The sequence below is a fragment of the Homarus americanus genome, unplaced genomic scaffold, assembly GCF_018991925.1.
Source record: "Homarus americanus isolate GMGI-L3 unplaced genomic scaffold, GMGI_Hamer_2.0 scaffold24922, whole genome shotgun sequence".
Classification (NCBI taxonomy): Eukaryota; Metazoa; Arthropoda; class Malacostraca; order Decapoda; family Nephropidae; genus Homarus; species Homarus americanus.
The window spans coordinates 2,121,497-2,146,132 of NW_024722610.1; the positions used below are offsets into that span (position 1 = coordinate 2,121,497).

The window sequence follows — 24,636 nt, forward strand, 5'->3', positions numbered from 1 at the left end:
TACCACCATCACCACTACTACTCCCACCATCACCGTCACCACTACCCCCACCACCATCACCACCAACACCACTGCCACCACCATTACTGACGAGGAAGAATGACCCCCAACGCTGAAGCACATCTTTAGACACCCAGGCGAGGTTAATACCATTTAACTAATACATTAACTGCTGCTCATATTGTCACCATCTGACTCTCAAAACAATATATTAACATGAACAATAATTTTAATTCACAGCAGCATTGATTTACCCCCACAAGACTGATCACGTGAAACTTGGTATTTGATTAAGTGAAACTTGTATTTGATCACGTGAAACTTGGTATTTGATCACATGAAATTTGGTATTTGATCACGTGAAACTTGGTATTTGATCACGTGAGACTTAGTATTTGATCACGTGAAACTTTGAATTTGATTGGGTGAAACTTAGTATTTGATCAGGTAAAACATTTTATTTGATCACGTGAAACTTGGTATTTCATCACGTGAAACTTATTATTTGATCACGTTAAATATTGTATTTGATCACGTGAAACTTGGTATTTGATCACGTTAAACTTGGTATTTTATTACGTGAAATTTGGTACTTGATCACGTGAAGCTTGGTATTTGATCACGTGAAACTTGGTATATGATCACGTGAAACTTGGTATTTGATCACGTGAAACTTGGTATTTGATCACGTGAAACTTGGTACTAAGCACATCCAACCTTAAGCTTCATAGATGATAAAGAGTGGCGAGACACAAAGCTAATTATCACCATTAATATTATAATAACATTTGTCTGTTAACTCCTCAAGGGATTAAGTTCAATGACCAACTCCAGTGGATAAAAAATATCATATGAGGTACTGTGGAGTGCATTGTCATCTGACCAGACATATGCTGGACTGTGTGTGTGTGAATTTTTTTTTTTTTTGCCGCTTACAGTGGCTAGTTTACTGTGCACCCCATACTCATCCTGTGAGTGGTAGCGCAAAAGGATTACAGAGTATGGTTTACAAAGGGTCAGAATAATTAACCCTCGTGGTCAGGATATTATGGCACTGAATGTTACACAGTATTTCAAATACATTATTTGTTTAGTTCGATACATAAAGGGTAACTTATTCACAACTGCGTGAGTACAGAAGTGTGAGGCAGTGTGTTTGGCCTCACGCTTTGTTATTCACATTTGTGTGAGAAGTATTCCAGCACATTGTGTGTTTGGTTCTATACATGGGAGCTGATATAGCTATTGAGTCAAAATAGTGGAAACAATCTTAATATGTCGGCTATCTTGCCATTAGAGATGAAGTGTTGTGCCATTTCACACACAGTGTGCTTGGACCTATCCCTAAAAGGTTCTGTTTTCACACAGTCGAGGAAGTAGTGTTCAAGTGTGTGGCCATATGTCTGGCCACACACTTTACATTTAGTCTTGTTCACATCTGCTTGAGGAACATACTGCCAGAGGTACTTATATCCTAACCTTAGTCTAGTGGTTACAACATCTTGTAATCTATTGATCATGTTACTTGCTCCATATACATGTTTCACTTGATTCATTTCATTATGGTAACCTATGGATCGACTGGTGTCTGTTTGCACTTGTCTACTTGCGCCAAATTCATCAATAAGCTCCTTCCTAATTACAGTTTTAAGGGTTCTTTTTGACAGACCCACATTGTATTCAACGGTGTCTTTGTTAGACGCGAGTTTGGCGAGGGCATCAACTCTGTCATGTTCTTTGAGGCCAATGTGTGCGTATGTGTGTTCAATTCAATTCAATTTCAATTGTTTATTCCTTGATAGAGGAAGCGGGATCCTAGTGCTGTCACTAGGTACCCCTGTACAATAACACCAGAAGCATCTGGCAAGTGTCACAAGTATATACAGTATAAATATTATAAAGGGGCTTACTAAAGCCTAAGGAAGGAAGGATATTCCTTTAACACATAATCAATATTATTTACAAAATATCTGGCCAGTATGGGGAGGATCATCGTGTCTCCGTCAGGGGGTCGAGGAGTGGTGGTCCAGCAGGCGTCACGGAAGCGTTGTGTGTGGGGACATCTTAGGAGGTAGTGGATAAGGGTGCTGCTGTCGGGTCTTCTGCATAATGCACAAGAGCGTTGCTCTGGGGATGCGGGGATACCAATCTCCCAAGCAAAGTCATACCCAATGATGATACGGGCAGCAATCACGTCCCCTTTCGCGACCCTTTCCCGTAGACGTACGAGAGGTCAGGAAGTTTACGGAGGACATCGTACCAGGTGGGCGGGGAGTCCAGGGGGATGGCTGCTTCCCGAGCTTCTCTCTGTTTGCGGCGAATTTGGGTCCTAACCTGTAAGAGTGTTCGAGGAACAACGTAGTCAGGTGTGGCCTTGTTGCAGCCAGTCTTGGCAAGACCATCTGCTGCCTCATTCCCCAAGATACCGACATGACTAGGTATCCATAGGAATGTCACAGGACGGCCTGCATCCTGAAGTGTGGATGTTAACCCTCGCATTCGGAGGATGAAGTCCTTATTTTCCCCTGATCCAAATGCGATCCCGTCGAGAGCAGACCTGTAATCGCAGCAGACAAGCAAGGGGCAGAAACCATCAGCTTCTTCCTCAGCGAGAAGGGCAGCAAGGAGGGCTATTAGTTCAGCCTGAGTGGAGGATGCCCCGTCAAAAACTCTGAGAGACAGTTTGATAGGCTCAGGGGCATGAGGACGGGAGATGTAGACACCAGCCCCGGCCCTACCTGTAGCGGGGGTATGTGTGTTTATCTTTTTACTCGGGAGCACGGAAGTTGTGACGTTGCATACTTCCCTTAACTCCTGTACTCTCTCTCTCTCTCTCGTACACAGCCACACACACACACACACACACAAATTACGTACGAGTATATGTGCTATTTCTAATCTTTGCTGTCATTCCGAGTGGCAGCAAAGTAATAAGTAGTAGAAGTTTGTGTGTGCGTGTGTGTGTGTAGAGGATTGCATCAGCGTGTGTGTGTGTGTGTAGAGGATTGCATCAGTGTGTGTGTGCGTGTGTGTGTGTGTGTGTCAGGGTGGGGGGGTGCCAGATCAGCTGGGTGAGGGCCACGTTGGCATCCGTCGTCTGCAAGCTCACGCAGACGACGTAACATCAGCTAACTCTTGTCGCCAACAGGAGAAGTAGCTTATGTTCTTGCGCAAACACACACACACGCCTCTATTCATCATCACTTACACAAAACCTTCTCTTCCATACACACACAAACACACCCATACACCTACACATCCACCCATTTACCTACACCACTCCCCCCATGACACAGAAAGAGTGTTGGCAGCGAGGCACCAGTACACGGGATAGAGTCACTGGGTGTACTGATTGAACCATTTTACACACATTATTTATATAGTATTAGAGACGCTTGTGTAAGACAGGTAACAGTCTGATTATCTTAAGTTATTTCACTTTAAGATTAACACTCTAATCTAACCGAACCTAAGTAGCGTAGGGTGAAATAAACTGGATGGGGGCTAATGTGCAACTGATTCCAACATTCCACGCTTGAGTATTTCTGTGCATTATCAGTAAATAGAGGGATATATAACGAAAGAGAATATAACAGTGGCTGTGTGGGGAGAAAGAGCTCTAGTGGATAATACTGTCAAAACTTCATAATTATATGATGTCAATTAGGCGATAAATTACTGAAATACGAGAATAGAAAATAATTATGACGACTGCTCTCTCTCCTACACGATACTGTCCTTAAACAATTTATCTTTCTTTCAGTGTGTGTGTTTGTTTGTGTGTGTGTGTATTTATGTGTGGGGGGAATATGGATGGATGAATAGAGGTGTATAATTATAGCTGCATCTGCGTCTCCTGAGAATAAAAATGTATCTAGATAAGTACATATGAGTGTATACGTGTACGTGTATAAGTATCGTGTTTGGCCGTGTGTGTGTGTGTGTGTGTGTGTGTGTGTGTGTGTGTGTGTGTGTGTACCCTCCACTACTCCTAAGAACACATGTTATACTCGTACAGTACACACTGTATATAGAACTCATCAAGGATTGCCACATCTGCCACTAACATGCCAAATGCCATACCAGGGGTCGTGTGTTGTAGGTCAGGTTAGGTTAGGTTAAATATTCTGCAGGCCCTTTTGTGTACCTTCTCCAGCTGACGTTGTTGGGTAGAGTTGAGAGAAGACGATCAGTGTGTGTGTGTGTGTGTGTATATATACACCAGTGTCTACACCTGCGTAATGGTGCACACGTGTCTCTGGGGAGTGTCAATTTATCACTCCACACTCCTATGATACTAGGCCAGCTGAGGTTAAGGCCTCGTAAACCAGTTGTTGGTGAATGTTGGAAATGTACCAGATGAAAATAATAATAATAATACCGGTAATAATATACTGATGATAATGCTAATAAAATAGTAGTAACAATAATATTGATGATAATAATAATGGTGATGATGATGATAACAATAATAACGATAATAATGATAAGAATAAGGCTCAGTGTTAGGTGTGCGCTTTAACCTCCCGTCGTCAGTCAGGCCTATGGGTCTCTCACCCAGGAGGAAAGTAGGGTTACCCACACAAACACGCTCGTTTGTGGTTAGTTGTTGGCCTTTACCTGTATTCATAATTTACCGCAACATGTGTCAAAAAGGCTCTCTCTCTCAACACAATTTTAAAAGATGATACTAGTACATTATTTCGACTATTCCCTTTACTACGGGAAGCCTCTTTTAATACTTTATTTGGGAAAGGCCAGACGATAATATTCAGCATAGAGGGACCCGTACACAAGGGCTTAAAGAAACACCCCCTAGTACTAGTATTATCATCATCTCAATGACGAAATCACGACCTGGCAGCTCCGGCACCGACCTTAGTACGAGGTCAGTTAGTGAACGTAAGTTTCTTATTATCACTTTACTCTCAACAACGCCAGTAATTTTACGTCCCTCTGTGAACTGACCCCCAAAATCTCCGGAAGTATTTAACAGCCAGGAGATGTCCCGATTGTGAATTGTGGAATAAGGTGAATGAACAGTGATCGGCACCTCAGGCGGGAGATAGTGTGACGGAGGTACGACAATTGTAGCTTTTGAGTAACGGCTACTATGGTGAGTGACGTGTTTACGTTCCTCTCTCTGTCTATCGTCTTGAGAAAATCTGTTGTTACTACTGTACATCCACACATAGAGGTGGTTAAGAAGCGTACTGTATGTAGGTACTTTGTGGATCAATAGCTGCAATCCCTTATTAATTCCAAGTGAAAAGTGACCGTTTTAGATAGTGATATTATCATACAGTGTTGTTCCATAACTCAGAATATAAATGTATAGCAATATGGTACAGTGATTTAAGTGTTATATGAAACATGAGCCGCGTTGTAGGAGTAGTATGAATTCTCTCGGGTGCTACTATTGGACTTCTTCACGTCATCAGCGGAGATAAGAAACTCTACGTGGTAACTGTGGTGCACTAGTGGAGGTTGTGAACTTGTGTGAGTGAGGAAAACTGTTGTCCCTCCCTCCCACCTCACAGACTGTATATCCCCCCCCCCCCTCTCCCACTTAAGCCTAGCCATCCCTCGCCCCAAACGAAGTCACCTCTCCCACCCATCTGTTTTCAAACGTACACCCCTTCATTCAGGAGCCAAGGCAACAGTGCGTAACAGAGACGTGACCGACCGCCCAAGCGGCTAACGAGTCGATCAGTGGCGAAGAGGAGAAGGGTAAAAGTAAAAGTAATTCCTCCTCTCTGATATATTGTACACCTTTATCCTTTACACACCTCATTTCTCCTCTAAAATACACTTTCCTCTCCTTCCCTGTGACATTCACCCCCCCCCCTTCTTCCAGTGACGCCACTCACTCACCCTTGAAGGTCTAAAATTTCAAGGGTGAGCTCCAGGAAGCACGTCAACATGACCACACCCGAACGCCACCTTGTAGTATTAAGTCAGATTAGGTTAGCTTAAGATTAGGCTAGGTTAGATTAGTTTACTTTGCTATTATGCTAGGTGGCGTTAGGGTGTTTAATCATCAGGTGAAATAATCTGGGGTGCCTAATCTTCACGTGGTCCTCTCACTTTGTCTAACCTAGTCAAGGAGAATTCCAGTAGTACAGTATACGTAGTTGTACTTGTAACGTAGCGGATGAAGGCACGTCGATATGTTGTCATGGGTACCTGTCTTTGTGTTTAATGTATGCGTGTGTGTGTGTGTGTTCAGGTGACAGGTATGTTTTCTGGCCTTGGATACAACATTTCCTCAAGTATCATTTGCTTTAGGGTTTGGCTTCCGTTATGACGTCAGTCCAGTATAATGATACTAGGTAAAACAACGAACGGAAATTATGTGGCAGAGTTAAACGTTGAACATCACACGATGATTCACCCCGTAGCGCTGCCTAGGGGTTTAGGTTAGGTTAGTCTTTCAGTGTTTAAATCATCAGATGAAATAAGCTGGAGGTGATACGAGTTTTAGGTTCGGTTACTGTAGCGATGGGAGGGAGAGAGAGGGAGAGAGGGAGGAAGGGGTGAGAGGAGTGACACGATGCTCAGCCGTGGTGATGAGGTGTATACTAAGTGTTATGCGAAGCAGCGAATTCTCGAGGGGATCGTTGTCAAGAGTCTTTCCCACAATGTTACGTAGGATTCCTTAAACATAGGAGGTGGAGGTTTTAATATAATTGCATTAAACAGTACATTTTAATAAAGATTTCGGTAGCGTTGGTAGAGTGACATTGATAGCAACTCTTACTGGAAGAGGATCCTTACCTGGCGACTTTGTTTACATACCCGCTGGTAGCTGCCATAAATCACATTTGCTGATGCGGCTTTATATGATTTCGTGCCTGGTAGGTGTTGTTGCTGTTGTCTGGTAAATGTACCAGCCATAACCTTATTGTATCTGGGTGTTGGAGGAGGCCAGTATACAGCATCGGTAGTGTTAAAGGTGGAGCCTTTACCCATGTTCTATAATTATATAATTTCAGATATATAAAATATATCTGGTGTGTAGCGTAATGTACAACAAAGCAAAAATGTGTTGTAATAAGTGTAAATCATTGCTGTTGGATAATGTCTCTTGATCCGGAATGACGCACCAGACAATTCTGTAAAAAAATTGTGTAGAACCGAGTGCAGTAATTGTGCCTCCTGTCAGTAATCTGTTAAAGACACACGAAATTCTCGTTAAGTATCGTTCATGTATACAGTATTTATTGTGTATTTGAATACTTTTCAAGCTTTATTTTTTTAGAAATTAATGAGATTTCTTGGTGTTATAAGAAAATTGCGAGTTTTTTCTACACATTGTTCTTTGGTTGATGTACACCATCAGTAGACCTTAAAGAGTTTTTTAAGTTTCATTTCTCAGTTCCCTGGAGCAAACATCCTGTCAGAATTACGAGAGAATATAAACTAAGAATTTGTATGATGTTTCAAGAGGAACAAGAATCCTTACTGAGCCCTTGGACCACCACTACCAGGAGGAGCAGGAACACCACCCTCTGGAGGAGCCTGAGGTCCATCATGGTGGGTCGTAAGCCCCTGGTGGACGTGTTAGCGGCGCTGTTCGGTGTTGGAGCTTGGGTGGCTATCAATGGACTATGGGTAGAGCTGCCGCTGCTAGTGGATGCCCTCCCTGAGGGCTGGAACCTGCCCTCCTACCTCTCCGTCATCATCCAGGTACCTTCCACACTCTTAATTTCGTTAGAATGCCTAGGCGTACATGGGTTCAGGAGTACTTTTACTCATCTCCATAACGTAAAATGGTAACTGGCCACTCTGCCCCAAAACTAATTTAATCCTCCGTTGGAATTGCGATCCAGTCTAAAGCAAGGTCTATAGACCTTGGTCTAAATGGTCCCCAGCTTCAGTAGACGCTGATCCTAATGGGCGATGGTTTTAGGAGATACCAATCCAATTAGACCCCACCAGTCCTCATGTTGATGTTAAGTTTGGGCCTCGTAAAACTGGAAGCTCGTTTAATCGTCCCTTCCTTTCTGACTTTGGTTACCTTCAATTGACAATATTACAAAGTTCTTATTGAGCCTCAGGTAACCAGTACTAGCACTCTTGTTCTTAACTGAAATCACCATAAATAACACTACCACTTTGTGTAATAAATCTCCAGTTTTAACACCTCCTCTTGCTGCAGATCGCCAACGTTGGCCCCATAGCGTACTCGGTGTTGAGCTCTGTGCGGCCAAGACAACGTCCGGCGCCTGTGGTGTACGGAGTGTTGGCTGTGGGGTGCATCGCCTCCCTCCTGTTGTCGCTGCTATGGCAGAAGACGTCGATGTTGGGCGGGACGAAACACTCTACAGCACTACTCGCCCTCGTGTTCCTGCTGTCTCTTGTGGACTGCACCTCGTCAGTGCTCTTCATGCCCTACATGGCTGTATGGCGGGAAATCTACCTCGCCTCCTATCTGGTAGGTGAGGGAATGTCTGGACTGCTGCCGGCGTTGGTGGCTCTGGCTCAGGGCGTCGGAGGTAACGTCGAGTGTGAAAACGTGACCGTACCAAACGCCACTAATGACTACGACACCGACTATATCTTACAACCTGTGCCACTCCACCCAAGATTCAGCGTCACATCTTTCTTTTACATCCTATTGTCCATGATGATCGCGAGCGCCTTAGCCTTCACCTTCCTGGAACATTTGCCCAACATCAAGAGCGAGCGGACTACCTCGCCCTCGCCTACTGATAGTGTAGCGGCGCTGGAAGCTTCCCACTCCAACACGCGGTTGATGGAGAATGTGGCATCCAGTAAACATGACCCTGGCATGACCTCTCGGGCGTACTGGCTCATGCTGGTGGGCCAAGCTTGGGCCTGCTGCCTCACCAACGGCGTCCTGCCATCCATACAATCCTACTCCTGTGGCGCCTACGGTAACACGGCCTACCACCTAGCAGTGACGTTATCATCCCTGGCCAACCCGCTGGCGGCGTTAGTGACACTGATGCTGCCCAGGATACGAAGGTGGCAGCTGCTGATGCTGGGCGCTTTTGGCTCACTAGTGGCGGCGTACATCATGGCCACTGCTGCCCTTAGCCCTCAACCGCCTCTCGTGGGCACCCAGGCTGGGGAGGCGCTCGTGGTAAGTGCTATTTGCCGATTCACTTCCGCTACTGCTATAACGTCCAGTCTCACTATGTGTGGTAAGTCCTATTGTTGTGGTATAAGTGTGATAAGTCCTACTGTTGTGGTGTAAGTGTGGTAAGCTCTACTGTTGTGGTGTAAGTGTGGTAAGGCCTACTGTTGTGGTATAAGTGTGATAAGTCCTACTGTTGTGGTGTAAGTGTGGTAAGGCTTTCTGTTGTAGTGTAAGTGTGGTAAGTCCTACTGTTGTGGTGTAAGTGTGGTAAGCTCTACTGTTGTGGTGTAAGTGTGGTAAGGCTTTCTGTTGTAGTGTAAGTGTGGTAAGTCCTACTGTTGTGGTGTAAGTGTGGTAAGCCCTACTGTTGTGGTGTAAGTGTGATAAGGCTTTCTGTTGTAGTGTAAGTGTGGTAAGTCCTACTGTTGTGGTGTAAGTGTGGTAAGCCCTACTGTTGTGTAAGTGTGGTAAGTCCTACTGTTGTGGTGTAAGTGTGGTAACTGATCAAGTCCATAAATAAGATAAATTTAATTCCCACCATCTTATTTTACAGACAGCGACAGCATTACAGATACAGTACAATAACAGACAAGAATATATAATTTGATAAGAGTGCATCAATAGGGATCTCGTGAAGAATAGGAACTCCCGCTTATTTCAGCTGATGATTAAACACCCTTGCGCTAAATAGGGGTTGGGTTTGGACAATTTAGATTAGTTTAGATTAGGTTGGTTAACATTAAGAGGTCTAATCATCAGGTGAAATAAGCGGGGTTCTAGGTCTTCATCAGATGCTATCAACAGTGTGTATAGGAAGAATGTATTGAATTACGTCACGTCACATCGTCTTGAACCCATTAAATAGGGGAACATATTTGTGTTGGGTGTTGTTGTCAGTAAGATAGTGACCTTGACAGGTTTCCTGGGGAGCGACTCGAGTTCCCCTGCCCTAGGAGCCTCCGTCAGGGGCTTCATGAGTACAAATGCCAGATATTATCACACTGCCAGAGGGGTTGAGGAAGGGGAGGCGGTAGCAAAAGCCGTCAGGTCCTACTAAGCTTGTAATCTCGTAAAGATGTTTCTGAAGTTAGATTTCTTCTAAACTTTTACTATAACTTCAGTAGCTTCGAAGGACTAATTTGTGTCAGGTTTACGTCCATCAGCCTCTAGGATTGGGTACAATTCTGCACTGCAATGTATATGATTAAAGAGAATGAGAACAACGTCGCTAGCTGAGAAAATCACAGTTCGTAAAAGACATTTTTCTCTTCTGTTCACATGTCAAGACCTACTACAGAGCAGATATCAAATGTTGTTAATTTTATCCATATATCAGGGTTGCTAATAGGGGTGAAATATACAGTACCTGTACAAAGTTTATTTTACGGTAGTTTTCGGCCAGCTTTTTCTGTTTAAAGCAAGATAAATTAAAGATAATACTGTGTGTGGGAAGCAAAGATATAAGACGGAAATACAGTACAGGTTACAGTATGTGCCAGGAGGTCCACCGGGTGACTGTTACTTAACACAGCCTTCACGAAGCCTGATAGTCCTCGCACACCGCTAGAAGTTAATGTTCCGTGTAACAGATAAACGTGTCAGGGAGTGTACGTAGACACTGAGAATAAGGAAGGGGAATGGAAGACAAAAAAGTTCTCATGTACAGTAGTAGAAGAGGTTATAACAATAAAGAATAGACAGAATTTAGGAAAGGGTAAAGAAAAATTACATTATCATTACTTAAGTATAGCATAGATTTATATAAAGTTTTATATGTTGTGTTTTAACCTATATGCGTTTAGTAAGCTTTTTTATGATAGAATGGAGAAGGTACAGTTAGATATAAGATATTAGTAGGATTTACCGTTTGGGAAAGCCAAATCTTCAGTGCCGTTGCGTAAGTGTTGTTTGGTAACAGAGTTGGGCAGGGATGGTGGGCAAGGGTAGTCACGTGTGGGCTGTACATAGAAGACTCGCCCCCACCGATCATAAGTCGTGTAGGTTGAGTCACGTGACACTAAGTGCCACCTCATGTGCATTTGAATCTTTTGCGCTAGCCGGACGATTACCCCCGTTAAGTTGTGTTAGGAAACCACCAACCTTGAGCGTTGTAACCTCGAGTCTTATACAGTGCTCCTGCTGTTGTTTGTACAACTGTGCGAAAAACTCGTAGAAATAATATAATAACTAAGTCCCCCACATCTTGCATTAAATCACTTCCCTTGGCCAATATTTGTTTGTTTCTTGGGGATTGTTTTCTCCATCTTCCTCTACTCAGAACCCGTGCACTAGGCGGAAGTGCTCATGTTTTAGCCAGATTGTTTATCAAGGTCATTTTGTATCGGGGAGAGTCTTAAAAATTCTCCTGTGTTTGGCAATGAACTCTACAATGTGGTGCCTTAATGAGATGTAGGGTCGTCTGGCGAGGAATGGGCCAGGTGAAATTTGTACCTGCTTAAGGGTCACTAAGTTACAAGTTAAACCAGGTCACCTTGATACCTGGTTTTCTAAGTTCATTGAAGTAAGGGCCGAATATTATTACTTGGATACCTGGTTATGAAGAGATCATAAGAACAACAGTATAGAATGTGCACTCATAAATTACACGCTACAGAATTCTCTTCAGCACTTGTCAAGTTGGGTAGACAGAGTTCTAAGTAAACGTTCTGTCAGTAATGGTTTTGGCCCTCAATGTCCATTTATCGTGTCAAAAGCCATAAAATATAATTATTTTCGAACTATCAACATTAGATTACTCTGGAAGTTCTGACAATAGACTCCCTTAATACCGCTTGACAATTTACTGGTCTTAGCATAGTGATATTTATTGATGGCAAAGTTTAGGTCTTGACACAGCCTTTCTCCTCTCTGGAGGTAGTAACTGGCTTATCTATTTGCGTGTTCAGTCAAAATCCTCCAATGTATTGTTCTAAATCTACGAGGATTTGCTAATTCATGATTCATGGGGGATCCCTTACGATAAAGCAGGTTTATGATCTAGAAGACAATTAAGTAACTAAGGGAAGGTGAAGATTTTTAAAGCACTGTAGTGCCGTGTTATAGTGTAAGTGAAAGAAAATGGCTGTCACAAACATACTGTATCGTTTATCTTTATCTCCACATACTTTTGCCTAAGCAGAATAAGTTAAATCAGGAAACAGCATGACCAAAAGTATCTAAGTTGAAATATACTGTACACTGTCAGACTTCTTATATGTCCTGAGTACTGGACCTCGTCTATTGTACACTATTTATTTCACATCATGTCTTCACACTAATGCTAGTATAGACAGTACTGTATGTTAAAGCAACCCGAACATATACTGTACCGTATTTTGTACCCTACCTGCACCCAGTGTCAACTCAGGGCCGGATCCAGGGGGGGGGGGTCCAGAGCCCCCCTTTTCATCTGAAAATTCCAATACCTTTTCTTTAATCCAGTATTGTACTCAAGCGTTTTTTGTATAGTAAAAAGTACTTACTATTGACCTCAGAATATCCCCTAATATCAAGTGTCCATGGCTTCAAAATGGCCTCATATTTCCCATGATATTGATAATACAGGTATTTAAAAAAATGGGTGCCCCCCCCACCAAAACAAAAACCAGCTGGGTGAGCTCATGTGTTCCCCCATCCACAACTTCTTGGATCCCCCCTTTGATATTCCTGGATCCGTCCCTGCAACTACAACAGTGTTCTTAATGCAATGTTCTCAACCGACAATACTAGTCACATATCTCGTTAGTTGGGATGGTTGTTTGGTAAACTAGGTAAATATCTGTTTTCATAATACAGTACTGTACAGTATTTTGTTTATATATTACTGTACTGTACATTATTGTTAAAATTTTGACATTAGTGATAATAATTCATTTTGACGTGATGTAATTTTCCCTTCGCCCTTGTTTAGTACAGGTATATCCCTTAGACAGTATAAAGTAAGAGGTAGTGGGCTCATGTCACAGATGAATAAAGATGTTTTCTTAGGTCTGGTTAACTAGTAAGTACAGGATTTTAATATTACACACTTTAATGTAATTTAACAAGTAATGTTTCACAATACAGTAGATAGATAGTAGTTTTATTCAGTAAAATTCATATTGGTCTTGCAGGTTTACAAACAATGCAGGTACAATACCAGTATTTAAACACTAGAAGTAATAATGCTATGAGGGTCATGTTCAAACAAAACTCAGTACTGTACCTGATATTGCTCTCAGAATATTGGGTGACACTGATTGCTAACTGTAATAACCACAATTTGTTTGAAAACATTCTTTCCTCTAGTTGGTGAAGTATATTCTTTCAACATGTGGAACTCGACCCATTACAGTAACACTGTTTGCATTGCCTGAACAAGAAATCAGGTAATGATTAGGCTGGACAAGTACTGTAGACCCAATCACTTGGCGACTAAGATCACTGGATTTTTGACACCACTCAATATTTTCATGATGGGATACATGTCATGATTTATTCAGCAAAATTGGGTGATTTCAGTCACAAACAGAAGATTATAAGTAACAACCATCAACAGTGTCACAAGAAGCCTTGCTTACAGAACCACCAGATTAACACATGAAGATGTTCATTAATAAATAACTTCTGGTGTTGAGTTTAAAACAAGCGCCATTGCTTTATTTCATCTACACCACATGAGTACGTACAGTACAGTACAGTACTGTACTGTACATGAGCGGGATCCCTTCAGTGCTTGAGTACTGTACACAGTAAAAGATACTAGTTGTTGACACATTTGAACAGATTTATTATACAGGTACAGTATATACTATTTTTCATTTATGTAATTATACTCCTGAATTTTTTAATAAACCATCGTGTATATTTACTAACCCAACTCTAATACCATGTACGGTACAGGGGTGTAGTACTGGCAAATTTCATACTGTTGAAATATAATTTAGAAAGCTGTTCTTATTTGCTGGACAATCTAGGTAAACCATTACTTAATATTGCTGTCTCAGTTTCTTGGTGAATTGTTCCACCACACTGAACTCTTCCTGAGATATTGTACAGTATTGAGAACTTTGTTTCTTCATAACACAGGTAGTAGCGTGGATTACATTTACGGGTGTGATGACGTTCGTCCGTGTAGAGATTGCCAATCAGATGCGTGAGGAAGGTGCTCGAGCTCTCTTCTGGTGTGGGGCAGTTACTCAAGCTGGGTCAGCAGTGGGGGCCGTTACAACTTTCGTCCTGGTCAATGTCTACAATCTCTTCACACCATACCACCCTTGCTAGTGACCACACTGTGATAATGTAATGTAGGTACAGTGATTGTATTAATGTACAGTAATTAGATAAATTGCACTGTATTACAGTTCAATACATATTTGTAATTCCATATGTGCCATGCCATTAGTTATTAGCTGAAGTAATCTTTTTATTTTAGTCTTTGTAGTAATTATCTTGTAGTGCACTTACCTAAAGAGCAGCAAGTTTGCCTGTAACAGTTAACATCTCTGAAAAGGTGCCCTTACACTATAAGAAATGCTTTACTGGGAGTAAATTCTTCTCTGATGTAAAGTTTAAGGTTTTCTTGCGATTCAAATAATGTTGGTTTGTTTTTTTGTTATACCTTTGTTATTTCTATGAGTTATATTTATGTTGTTTCCCACTGTTATAATAATAAGTTAAAAAGTATCGGGTAACAATTTTGATTTAGGTCGTTAGGATTACATGTACAGTACAGTGCAGCCTTAGATCTGTCTACTGAACCAGTTGACCACTTTGAGTCTACAAGGACTTTATTGTAATGTTTATGTTAAAGTTTACCAATACTCTTTTAAACATTACTCAAAATTTATATGAGCATTTAAGATTAGTCTTATAAAGCATGTTAATTATAGTACCTGTACAACAATTTTTTATCTGCACTACTGTATGGAGTCAAAAGTTAGTCAGACATGAATCCTAACCTGATATTTTCAGTTCACCCATTACATTGGAAACCTGATGTAGTCGGAATCAATCCTTCAAATTATTCTTCTTGTACCCTCTAGCTAACAAAGTTCAGGGGATCATACTCCTAGCAAGTGAAGTTTAGGGTACAGTATAATTTCTTCATCCTAACTACATTTCCACATCACTAGATTTTATTCAGTTATCAAGAAACTCCACTGATACAGTATTATTCATTTAAAGATCAAAGGTTACTTGTGCTAGCTCAATGCCAGAGGGTGTTTGCAACCATGATACATGTCAGGGATACCACAAGCAGAGGAAACTTTGTGGTACCTATTATGTTTAAAGGATTAATAAGGTCTTCAGAGGAGGACATTCTTTGATTGTTGAAAGGTCTTTGACAGCGTATTCCTCTTCCCCTTAATGTCACAGAAGGATTGCATGAAAATGAAAATACAGTTGCAATCAAAATTTAAGAGGATATTCAACAATAGGGTACAGTCTGCTTGGAAGTTTTACAAGTACAAAAACATTTTAGAACAAATTGGAATAAATTTTTATTAACAGAATACTACAATGCATATTCATTCATTCCATACCTAGAATTTTTATGCCAATTTAGTTTTATCCGGGCTTATCCATACAGTATTTTTTATGAAGGTATTAAGGTTTTGTACACATAAAAGGCAATTTTCCGAGGATAAATTTCAATTGGGTAAAAAAGGAAAAACAACCCATAACAAAGCCTGTAAAAATTTTCAACTAAATTTATATAAAAGACCTTTTTGTCTCAGTTAACAGTGCCTTGGACAACATCATACTGTACCAGGGAAATTGCTATAAAAAGAAATGTCATTCTAAAATGTGTTAGTCAAGAGAGCTATGTTTCTCCCACCAAGAATTATGAATTTACAATAATTTTAGAAGAAACAATTTTCAGCAATATTTACATGCAGCAAAAATGGTAACTTTGGTTAAATCTTGAACATGATTCACATTCATGACATAAAACACTTAAGGAGATGAGTTTCTAACATAACAGATCTCTTTTCAAACCTGAGCAACACTAAATTCAGAACTGATCCTTTCCATCCCAGGTTTTAAAATAACTTGTGAAGAAATGAATGTCTGAAAAATTATCTAGTTATGTGACTTTGTGATGACAAAATTTGTTTTAGTTAACAAACTAAATTATCAGAAAATTTGTCAAGTCGGGAGCACAGAGTCACTTTGTAAAATATGCTTGTACTGTATAAAATATACGTTAAGTCATAAGAGTACATGGATATAATTTAGATAAAATAAAATTTAAGGAGTTTTCATTTGATTACTGTAAGAAATAGTATGAATCAATATACAGTACTGTTACTTTCAAGAATTAAAGTATCTAGATGGGAGCAACGACATCCTGTGCAGGTCCACACAAGTTTTAAAAAGGGAGTACCGGGGTAAGAGCAATGAACCATCACAAGTATTTGATACTCATCCTTGAGAAGTCTTTCTTGTGACAGCGAGCTGATAAAATATATATATATATATATATATATATATATATATATATATATATATATATATATATATATTGTATAGTTAACATAGTATCATGAACTAAACTGTGTAATGCCCAAAATTAATTTGATTATGTATGCAATATTTGGTAAATAATTTATACCAGTACTGTAAACTAAAAACTATTGTCAGGAAGTGCACATGTTTATATAAATATAGAGAATCAAATTATAGTCATTCTACAGGTATATTGTATTTAAATGTACAGGATAATTATTCTCACGATACCTTTACAACACCGGTAATATGTTACTTCATGAATATTGGTGGAACAGAAAAAATTGCTTAATCAACTGATCTACAGTTTAGCCAAAGTATTTTCTGCCAATGAACAAGTAAGCCCTTTTCCATCTGGTTCTACATTGAGCTGGGTGACCTTACCATCTTCAACAATCAGAGAGTAACGTTTGGATCTCAGGCCCCCTAAAACAGCTAAATCTTGATCCAATCCGAGTGCTTTGGTAAATTCTCCATTAGTATCAGCAAGCATGCGAACCTGTGGGAAAGGATTGAGTTGATATGTTTAATAAACCGAATAATAAGTTGTGAATCTCAGCATTATTTCGGTAAGAGTTAAAAATCTGAATAATGCTGGAACTAACTAAGTATCTGAAACTCTTAAGACAGGACTCCCCTGGTGTTGTACAAATGTGAAATTATAAAGTAATTTTTCATTACACAACAGAATTTTCCCCATCTACCTTGCCCCTAACTGTATGACAAATTAAGAGAACAGCCCCAGTATATGATTTGGAAAGATTTTGTTAATTTTGAAATGAATGAATGAAATATCACACCATATTTCACAGAATGCCATCTAAAGAGTCCTGCATAAACATAATCAAATAAGTGAGGATCATTCTTCCACAGCAAAAGACACTATATCGACCATCACTAACTTGAAATTACAGTAATAATCGGGATATACTTTAATTAATCTGTGCACAATCTAGCATTCTAACTTTGGACATACACTGGCAAAAATCCTATGCATATTGTACCTGTACTTTATATTATAATACATGCCAAAACTGTTACGCCGTCTCTTAATTTACTTTAATATCCAGGTTCTAGGCGTAAACCAAACAAAAAAAAGTGGAGTAAATCAAAAGGGAATAAAAATAAATAAAGTAAACCTTTAAGAATTTAATTAAATTAAATACTAACACAATATGTATTAAATCAATTAACACATGATAAATTTTCAAGATACATTGAGAGACATTTTGAGAAAACTTAATGCACCATATAAATATATACACCCAAGTAACTTTACAAACTTGAATGTGTATTAATAATTTGAGTTAAATGTCTAAAAGTAAGAAGCATAGAGCGCAGTACCAAGTTGTATATTTTAGTAAAAGGTCAGCTATCCATATTACCTTATCTCCTGTATTATGACGTTCACCCCAAGCTGACATCACAAATGGATCATTTACTGCCACACAAGCGATCTCTTGAATGCCCTTAGCTTTAATGTCATCAGCTTGCTTTACATAACCTGGCAAATGAGTCTGAAAAGATTTCATAAACAATAAATCACGAACAGTTTCATCCTTAAAAAAATACAGTCATAGAGCTCTTGTATCAAGTCAAACACATAACTGTGCCATACGAAACTACTGTACATGTTCTACAGGGTATAAATATCAGATAGGGGAAAGGATCCTGTAGAAGCAGACAAAAAATCTCTCAAAGATGTAAAGTATTAAAAAAATTTTGTTTGACCCACTAGCAACTCTCACAAAAGACTGATGCTTGACAGTTGTAAATCTTGCTTCAAATTTGCTAATGGCAACTGGGACAAGATGCCATCAGCAATAATGTATAGAGTGGTAGCTCTGGGGAGCATCAGTTAGTAACAATTACTGATACAAATGGACTACTGTATAATCATTTCACAATTACTTCTACTGTATTATAGTGTGTGGGCATTTTCCATGCTTGCATAGGTTAGCTACGATTACCTGGTGGCAGCTTCCCACGTTGCATGGTCTCTTGCATCCTCTCTTGTCAGGTTCTTTAATATCATTTCTTACAACCTCTCTGATTTTAAACATTTACAGGTATTAGGAAAAACTAACTGTGTTGAAGTAAAAAGTAGACATCAAACTGTTCCAGTACAGTATCCTGTTTACTCCATACATTTTGTAGCCTATCATACTGAACTTTTCTAACAGCCTTATGTATCTTTTCCTTAAAATTTGCCAAAGATGCTTCTATAGCTCAATTTTTTATCTTTATTACTGTAGTATACTGTAACTTTAGTTAATTTTTCAATATATATATATATATATATATATATATATATATATATATATATATATATATATATATATATATATATATATATATATATATATATATATATATATATATATATATATATATATATATGCAAATAAATCACTGTAGGTGTGCGTGATCCAGGTATATGCTGATAACCACAAGGAAAAAGAAATGAGTTCCCAATAATTCACATCTTCAGGGGTGAGTACAAACAGTTTGTTCTCAGAGATGTGAATATATATAGAAGAACCGATTTTTTCAGGATTTTCACTCAAATGTTTATTTTAATACAAAGAAACCAAATCTTGTGGAGAACCAATAAAAAAAAATTACTGTACCTGTATTCCAAATTTACTTCGGAAAAAGCTAGTATGCTATGGCCTTTGAGGCTTAATAAATACAAGGTATATAAAAACTACAAGTCAACTATATATATACCAGTATCTGATTTAGCAGTCACATAGTACTAATATGTACTGCCCAACCTGAGTACAGTACATATACTGTGCAGTGTCAATATTCATTCCTGCTCAAATCAAACATAGTTGAGTGATGGTTTGTTTTTATTTACCTCCTTACTATACAGTATTTGGAGTCTATGCATAAAAAAATAAATTAGGATGTGGAGCCCTTCTAGACATTTATGTGAAAGCTTTTATTCCTAAATTTTTCAGAAAATTTTACAAGTAACTTTAAAAAAATTAGCACGTCACCTCTTATTACTTATACGAAAAATTACTATACAACTTTCTACTGCTACAATACTGCCTTCCCTCCTAATATAAAGATTTGAAGAGCTAAAAATTCGAAGATTATAACAAACCTTGGAACATCCAGGTGTAAATGCTCCTGGAACAGCAAAGATGAGCACCTTGCGGCCAGCACAGAGGTCACGGGTATTGACGTTATTGGCTGGAGTCTCTTCAAAGAGGTCCACACTAGGAAGCTCATCACCAACCTGTCAAGAATTAATCTAACTTTATTACAGGAAATATACTTTAAAGTAGATACAGTAGTTGTTAAATTTTGTTGTGCTAAAACATCACTGGTATTACCTACACTAGTACATATAGTACAGTACAGGCAATTAAATACTTTACAAGTACTGTACAATACCATGCAGTTACGTATTAGCATTTTTTTTCTCATTAGAGTAAAAAGAAATTAAAAATAGAAGAGAAAAAGACTAAATTAATCTACACCACGAATTACTGTACCTGTACAATAATATGAATTTAGTATTAAGTTCTTATAATTTCACTGCACAGATGTGTTTCTTCTTAATTCACTGGACCACAAGTCAGCCAGAGGCATTACGTATCCGTACTTACTGCAGGCCTTTGTAATAAACAGCGCTAATGATCTTTATATTTACCATATATGATATGTAAAGTTGTGTACAGCTTTTCCCAGAGATTATTATCTCGAGTTATCTCAACTTCAATTAGCACTTCAAATCAGTATTTCAAGCATTACCCTAAGAATTGACATGCATGCCAATGTTTAATATATCACTAAAATACATGTAAAAATAAATATACAGTTCATGGAAAAGGTGGAGCTTTGTTTTTACCTTGGTGGACCCAAGGTTGGTATCATGTAAGATGTAAACAATTGAGAACTGCTGGTCTAACTTAGAGAACCAACTCACAAGGAACTGGTAAAATTGCAGTTTGGGCCAATATGCCCTAGTAGTTTAAAAATTAGTTTATCCTGTGTATTTTGGTGCGATTTAATCGAATTTGACTTTTATTTCCGGGGGAAAGTACCCGTTTTAGAGTTATTCCCCCCACCCCCCCCCCCCAAGTATGGAAAAACTTTAAAATTCATTTCTGACATTATTATTCTTTGCTCTCTAGTTGAAATGGGGTTAGAAATACTCCAAATAAGGAGATCTGAAGGTTGGGGATGCTTAGAATAGTCGACCATGTACAGTATTGTTCCCCTCCAACCTAACCACAAGACTCAAGAACACACGCATAAGTAATGAGCAGCCATACTGTTGTAAAATTATGGAAAAACTTGTAAATTAATTTCTGAAGTTATTATTCTTTGCCCCCTGGTTGAAACGGGGTTAGAAATACTCCAGATAAGGAGATCTAAAGGTTGGGGATGGTTAAAACAGTCTACAGTGTATTGACCGAAACTGCAATAATACCGAACTTGGGAAAGAATTCTATACAATGAAACTTGCAATTCCTCCAAACATTAATTGATATTCTAGAGTTAAGAAACAAGTTTTCTTCTTTAGAATTTTTGCTACAGTTGCTGATCACAAGTCCATTATCTAGACTATTACTGAGTTTATGATTATTTTTTTTTTATATTCTTGATATTGTTTTTCACTTTTCACCACTATACAGGGTGCCACAGCCTGTTTACATAATCAAAAATTTTCATGTTATCCTCTTCGCCACTGATCAACCTGTTAGTCGCTTGGGCAATCGGTCATATACCTGTTATGCACTGTTGGAGAGTATTGGCTTCATTATACAGTATTAAATACAGGTATCTGTACTTGTGCCAGTGTTGGTCAAGTCTGGTCTTGAATGCGCTTACTCTTTGCCGTCACAAACTGCTAGTTTCCTGTCATGAAATATCCACTTAATCTGGCTTTAGTAATCAAATTGTGTAAAGCAAAACTCTTTGGTACTACTGTATACGTCTATACTGTATTATATTGAGGGGGTACTGTACAATAATAAACCTAATTACTAAATGCAACCTTTAAAAATAACTGCAAAGCACACACAAACCGGATGTTATTCCCGGTAGCAAACAGGAGGTGGCAAGAGCCGGACTGTGTTATCACCAAAGGAAGGAAGTCTTGACATATTTGATACTGTATTATAACGCTGATACAGTGCAATGTCTACCTCCTCAACACACTATTTGTAATTAGAATTTGCCTTACATTTTATGCCATACCTTTACAGACATTGCTCTAGCGACTGAGGAGCGTAAATGGGAGAGATTGCCGCGGCAGGAACGTTGTAATGCTGGTCGAAGGTGGAGAGTGAGGAGCGTCGCCATCCTGCAGCACAGTAAATACGCCACTGTAGCCAGAGCCCAAGGTCACAATAACTAACTTTCAAGGTCTTACTGAACATTCTCATAGTGTAGGTTACGCTCAATAACTTAGAGATTAACAAGAGGTCTTTTATCGATGGTATGTTGAAAGTTCCATATTGTTAAATGGTGATTAATTAATAGTAATTTAATATGCCACATTCTCTCGTAGCTATTTTTTTAATACATCAGGTCAACAATGGAATGAATCACTATCTCAAAGAATGGTCTTATTTCACGAACTGATGCTTAACATCATTGATTCTGAAATACCCACAGGGACTATGGCATAAATAATGCCCCACTACTAAATACCGAATAAGTTGATTTTAAATGCAACAATCACACACTTTCCAGTACCTAACTCAGCGATGATATTGTATCAGGAAATGTATTCTAATTCCTATTTATAGCTCAATAATATACTGTATTTCTTTTCAAGGCTTTTGCGTGACAAAAATTTATCAAGGGGCATCATGGAATGCCACTTAGGTATTCCTCATACTAAATTTCATACTTTATTTCATTTCTACCTTAGGATGGACAGAAGTACAGTAATTTGCCTAATTTATGGTCTATGCCACCCTTGATACAATCAGTGATGCAACTTTTGTACTCGGGATGTGGTAACACTGGCAGGATATTAATTCACAGCGCAGGCGCGGCGGTCAGCTGATCCCTGGTGTAAACACTGGCTGCTGCAGTACTCGTATAGTGATCTTCAGGAAGAGACGTTTAGACAACACGATATTACGTGATTACGTCAGTTGTAGTAAAATATGTTCTATTGAATTTTGTAAACGTGATTTTGGTGATAAACAGTAGTGGATGAAATATTATTTGTGGGTATATCATTACATAAATTAATAAAAGTGAGTTGTCTCTGTATATATTTAATGCTTGCACAGCTCCCAGAAAATCAAAATGAATATTACATTACCATGTAACTACTATGCAAGTTACTCAGTATTATTGTTGATGTGAATCACAACATGTAATATGGCATGGTACGTAGACCAATGAAATTAGGTAAATTCTGAGAACAGCCATACCACCAGAAGGAGTTGTTTGAGTTCTGTCATTTTTTCCACATGTTCTAATCAATATAGTAAGTATTTTAAAAGAGGCAACATTTACTAGAACCTACCTCACCAACTAAAGAAACCAACCTAACCTTGGTAATTATTGACAAGATACCTGCTGCCGATTTTTCATAGAAAATTATTTTAAAAACAAATTTCACTTTTTTTTTGTGAACACTGTCGTAGTTTGGGCAAATGTGTTAAAAAGTGGTAATTTATAATTTTAACCTAACCTAACTTTAAGTTAACCTAACCTGGCATAACTAAACACCTGCCATGGGCGAACTTACTATTACTGAGACGGGGGCAAGTGGCGAGCCACGGCCGTATCAATTTGCTTTTTCTTATACTGGAACCAATTCCTCACTGGTTGGAAAACACAAGGCTTCTTGCTGTCTGGGCAGTCACTTTTGGAGGGATGGATGCCAAAGTGAAATTTGGAACTAGCGCAGCAGAGAGCGCGGCAGAGTGTTTTGAAATGTTTCAATATGATTGGCTGTTTACATCTGGGATGAGGCATTACTGCCGAGAAAGACAAAGTAGTGTGTGCCTAATTATCTACCAAACAAATCATTTTCCCAAGAAATGAATATCATATCAAAACTCAATGAAAATATAGTTAGATAAGAAAAGAAATATCAAAGCAAATAACTCCGGCTTATTTCTCGTCAATATTAGCCTTAACCTTACCTAACTGCCTAGCCGTGGGGGGGGCATATTAGACAGAAAGTACTAATTATGATATCTGGTACCAACGAAGGCAACTCTGTTGAAGTATCATGGTGTAATTTTACGTTTTTTTTTTCTGGACGTGAGTGTACACTTGGACCAAGTGGGTCGGTTGTAAACAGGAAGAGCAGGTGAGAACACGCGTTGATTCCGCAGATTTATCGGAGGAGTGTTTAGGTAAATAATTAATTTATTCACGTACAAAGCATGTAGAGACATCATTTTAGTGTCATATGATCAGTTTTTCACCATGTTTTACCCTGCAATTTCTCTTATCCTCCAAGCCCTGCCCACTACAGGTGATTTATAGTTGTAGATAGAGAAAAAATATAAATATGAAAAATACTTATAATTAAAATAACAAGTTGTCACCTCTTTTCAAATACTTACTACATTTTAATGATAGGTACATCTGTGGAAAAAAAACATAATCAAACGGCTGTTCTTTGTGCTGTTCTTAGAAATTACCAAAAGTATTCTTGAAGTCAGGTATCAGTGCTTTGTCAGTCTTGCTTTTGGAGGTCTGACATTAGTACAGTCAGTTGCTTGCCAATAGTTTTAGGTAAAAGTGTGAAAAGGGGGAACTATTTTATCACTTGCAAATTTGCAGTAATAGTCTAGGACCTAGACAGGACAATGAACTAGACTCTAGGTCATTGTCCTGTGCTAACCAGGGACTTCAGAAACAAAATTCTATAAAATATAACTTCTTTCTTACCTCATGAACATTCCACAACACGATAGAACATTTCCAGTTTTTGTAAATTTGTTTTCCTTCTTGTTATAAATAAATACATTCTCTCCATCTCTTTGTGCGAACTGCTTCATACACAGGATCGAGTTATCAGCTACTGCTATGTTATACAG

The 24,636-nt window shown here is 38.9% G+C and overlaps 3 protein-coding genes across 21 annotated transcripts in view; 2 read left to right on the top strand and 1 right to left on the bottom strand.

Annotated features, from left to right (window-relative positions):
* The window catches only part of LOC121862878 (solute carrier family 52, riboflavin transporter, member 3-B-like), a 21,367-nt gene extending 5,767 nt beyond the window's left edge, over nt 1–15,600 (top strand). For 2 of the 9 annotated variants that reach the window (XM_042361247.1, XM_042361252.1), the window contains 3 exons: nt 7,448–7,689; nt 8,162–9,109; nt 14,174–15,600. In XM_042361247.1, the coding sequence (XP_042217181.1) occupies nt 7,534–7,689; nt 8,162–9,109; nt 14,174–14,368 (1,299 nt within the window). In that variant the 5' untranslated portion in view covers nt 7,448–7,533 and the 3' untranslated portion in view covers nt 14,369–15,600. Of the gene's footprint in view, nt 1–4,914; nt 5,117–5,148; nt 5,220–7,447; nt 7,690–8,161; nt 9,110–14,173 lie in introns of those variants that run through there. The other 7 variants (XM_042361254.1, XM_042361249.1, XM_042361250.1 and 4 more) reach the window with 7 other exon arrangements.
* A 1,180-nt stretch (nt 15,601–16,780) lies between these two features.
* On the bottom strand, nt 16,781–21,939 carry LOC121862879 (peroxiredoxin-5, mitochondrial-like). The gene is made up of 4 exons (XM_042361255.1): nt 21,818–21,939; nt 19,713–19,847; nt 17,983–18,114; nt 16,781–17,096 (listed from the first exon to the last, which is right to left on the bottom strand). The coding sequence occupies exons 1-4, from the start codon at nt 21,920–21,922 to the stop codon at nt 16,899–16,901; spliced, it is 570 nt and encodes a 189-aa protein (XP_042217189.1). The 5' UTR covers nt 21,923–21,939; the 3' UTR covers nt 16,781–16,898.
* LOC121862876 (protein SERAC1-like) overlaps nt 21,852–24,636 on the top strand; it is a 42,443-nt gene continuing 39,658 nt past the window's right edge. For 3 of the 11 annotated variants that reach the window (XM_042361232.1, XM_042361234.1, XM_042361233.1), the window contains exon 1: nt 21,993–22,720. The gene's annotated coding sequence lies outside the window, so the exon portion shown is untranslated. Of the gene's footprint in view, nt 21,964–21,992; nt 22,731–22,774; nt 22,966–23,047; nt 23,067–23,773; nt 23,947–24,636 lie in introns of those variants that run through there. The other 8 variants (XM_042361239.1, XM_042361238.1, XM_042361236.1 and 5 more) reach the window with 8 other exon arrangements.

What these genes read in the sequence shown, in the direction of transcription:
- LOC121862879 (XM_042361255.1), bottom strand. Translation starts at nt 21,922, where the DNA reads ATGGCGACGCTCCTCACTCTCCACCTTCGACCAGCATTACAACGTTCC. An exon ending in TTACACCTGGATGTTCCAAG is followed by an intron (nt 18,115 to 19,712) that starts GTTTGTTATAAT and finishes AAATCTTTTCAG; the next exon opens with ACTCATTTGCCAGGTTATGT. An exon ending in GTCATAATACAGGAGATAAG is followed by an intron (nt 17,097 to 17,982) that starts GTAATATGGATA and finishes CCTTTCCCACAG; the next exon opens with GTTCGCATGCTTGCTGATAC.